Below are 2,500 nucleotides of genomic sequence, written 5' to 3' on the forward strand. Positions count from 1 at the left end.
GACCCCTTGTAGGACCCCTTGTAGGCATCATCATAGTCCTTAGAATACACAGGGCTGGGTGAGGGGCGTGAAGGGCGTACTGAAGGGCGTGAATGACCCTTAGAATCAGGATAAATAGGATCCCCTTCGTAGGATACCTCAGCTTGGAATCCTTGTTCGTGATTGGCCTTGTACTTCACTGTTTGTATCCTACCATCTGGAAGGGCGACTGAGTATGACCCCTTGACCTCCTGGCCGTCTGATTTCTCCTTGTGGCCATAATGGGCTCCAGTGTAGTCATCCTTCACGCCGTAGTCGAAGGCGTATGGTTTAGGGTCCTGCAGGAGAGGGAGAGAGTGAAAAGTAAGAGGGAGTGGGAGGGATGCTAGGAGGAGGAGGAGGAAGAGGAGGAGGAGGAATAATTCTTGTAGATTCAGTGAAGGAGAGGAGGAAGGAGGAGGCGGAGATAGAATTGAAAGAGGGAGAGAAAGAAGAAAGGATTTTGAAGGAGTGTATGACAGAGAGAGAGAGAGAGAGAGAGAGAGAGAGAGAGAGAGAGAGAGAGAGAGAGAGAGAGAGAGAGAGAGAGAGAGAGATTAAAAGAGGAGAGCAGGAAAAATGGAAAGGAAAGGAATAAGAAAGATTGAAGAAAAATAAAAAAAATAAGAGAATTGTTTGTATGAGAGAGAGAGAGAGAGAGAGAGAGAGAGAGAGAGAGAGAGAGAGAGAGAGAGAGAGAGAGAGAGAGAGAGCGGAATGACCTGTCTCACACAAGTATATCTCTGGTATCTGGGATTGACAACCTCTTCCACATCATACACACAAAAGAAATACACACCAGATGGCAACACTGCTACCAGGTGTGTGTTCAGGTGTGTGTGTGTGTGTGTGTGTGTGTGTGTGTGTGTGTGTGTGTGTGTGTAGTTTTCATGTATGTTTATGTATACTTGTGTTCATATAAAGGAGAGAGAGAGAGAGAGAGAGAGAGAGAGAGAGAGAGAGAGAGAGAGAGAGAGAGAGAGAGAGAGAGAGAGAGAGAGAGAGAGAGAGAGAGAGAAAACAGAAAAGAAGAAATGAACAAAATAAAACAAAGAAAACTAAATTAATTAAGAAATATATATATAAAAATGAAAATCTACAGTTATTCCTTATATAGATCTCTCTCTCTCTCTCTCTCTCTCTCTCTCTCTCTCTCTCTCTCTCTCTCTCTCTCTCTCTCTCTCTCTCTCTCTCTCTCTCTCAAAGGTGAGACTTGGAAATCTGAGTTAATCTTACTTTAATCTGTCTGTCGGGGCTGTGTATATATTAGAGAGAGAGAGAGAGAGAGAGAGAGAGAGAGAGAGAGAGAGAGAGAGAGAGAGAGAGAGAGAGAGAGAGAGAGAGAGATTTCACTGACTGCCTGATTGATTGAACTGATAAACCTGATAGAGAGAGAGAGAGAGAGAGAGAGAGAGAGAGAGAGAGAGAGAGAGAGAGAGAGAGAGAGAGAGAGAGAGAGAGAGAGAGAGAGAGAGAGAGAGACAGAGAGAGAACGACCACACACTTACCTCATCATATTCCACTTCAGGCTTGTAATGGAGAACAGGTTTGTAAGTCACTTCAGGCTTGTAAGAAGGAGCAGGTGTGTAGTCAGGTTTGTAATCTATCTTGGGCTTGTAACTAGGGGTAGGTTTGTAGTCAAGTTTGGGCCTGTAACTTGGAGGCTTGTATTCAGGTTTGTAGTCAGGTTTGGAATCAGATTTGGGTGTGTATATAGGTGTGTATGTTGGTTCGTTTGCAGGTTTTGGTTTGTAGATAGGTGGAGGGGGTGGGGGGTGGTAAGAGGGGCCATATGCAGGTGTGTAGAACGCAGGTGTGTAGAGGGGAGCGTAGGGATCAAAGGGGTAGCCTCCCACGCACGCCACTATACCGAAGAAAACGGGAAATAGCTGAAAGAAAACGAGATATAAGTTATTTTAGTTATGACACTAACGTGGATGTTATATATAAATTTTTTTGGTCGTTAGGGTTTAAATAAGTCATAGAAAACGATGAATAAGTGAAAGAAAATGCGATATGGCTTACTTTAGTCATAGAAAACGTGGTATCGGTGAGTTTGCTTATAGAAAATGTATGAATGTTTAAAATATAATAGTTTTTAGTTAGTTTATACATAGAAAATGGGTGATTGTATTCTTATAAGCCAAAGAAAACGGAGTATGGTTAATATAGACATAGAAAACGGGTAAATGTTAGTAATAGAATAGTCTGTGGTTAGTTTATACAAAGAAAATGCAGGTAAATCTTGAAATAGAAGACTGAGTGTTGTTATTAGCAAAGAAAATGGGTTTTTGTTGGAAAGAAAACGGTATATACTTATTTATGTAAAAATTAGATCCGCATTTGTTAAAGAAAACGAAAAATTTTAATCATATGCATAGAAAATGGATGGGGGTGATAGTATTAAAGAAAACGAGAGAAGTGTATTTATTTGCATAGAAAATGAGAATACGTAGGAATATGAAAGAAAACGGAAGTAAAA

The 2,500-nt window shown here is 41.2% G+C and overlaps 2 protein-coding genes across 3 annotated transcripts in view; one reads left to right on the plus strand and one right to left on the minus strand.

Annotated features, from left to right (window-relative positions):
• LOC135094173 (neurobeachin-like) overlaps positions 1-2,500 on the plus strand; it is a 135,264-nt gene that overhangs the window by 88,895 nt on the left and 43,869 nt on the right. The gene's annotated exons all lie outside the window — the stretch shown is intronic.
• The window catches only part of LOC135093993 (adhesive plaque matrix protein-like), a 6,219-nt gene that overhangs the window by 624 nt on the left and 3,095 nt on the right, over positions 1-2,500 (minus strand). For both annotated transcript variants that reach the window (XR_010263536.1, XM_063993679.1), the window contains exons 2-3: positions 1,527-1,907; positions 1-317 (exon numbers count right to left, since the gene is read on the minus strand). The exon at positions 1-317 is cut by the window's left edge. Coding sequence is in view for 1 of the 2 variants with exons in the window: in XM_063993679.1 (XP_063849749.1) it covers positions 1-317; positions 1,527-1,907 (698 nt within the window). In the remaining variant the exon portion in view is untranslated. The remainder of the gene's footprint in view (positions 318-1,526; positions 1,908-2,500) is intronic.

Source organism: Scylla paramamosain, chromosome 44 (assembly GCF_035594125.1).
Source record: "Scylla paramamosain isolate STU-SP2022 chromosome 44, ASM3559412v1, whole genome shotgun sequence".
NCBI lineage: Eukaryota > Metazoa > Arthropoda > Malacostraca > Decapoda > Portunidae > Scylla > Scylla paramamosain.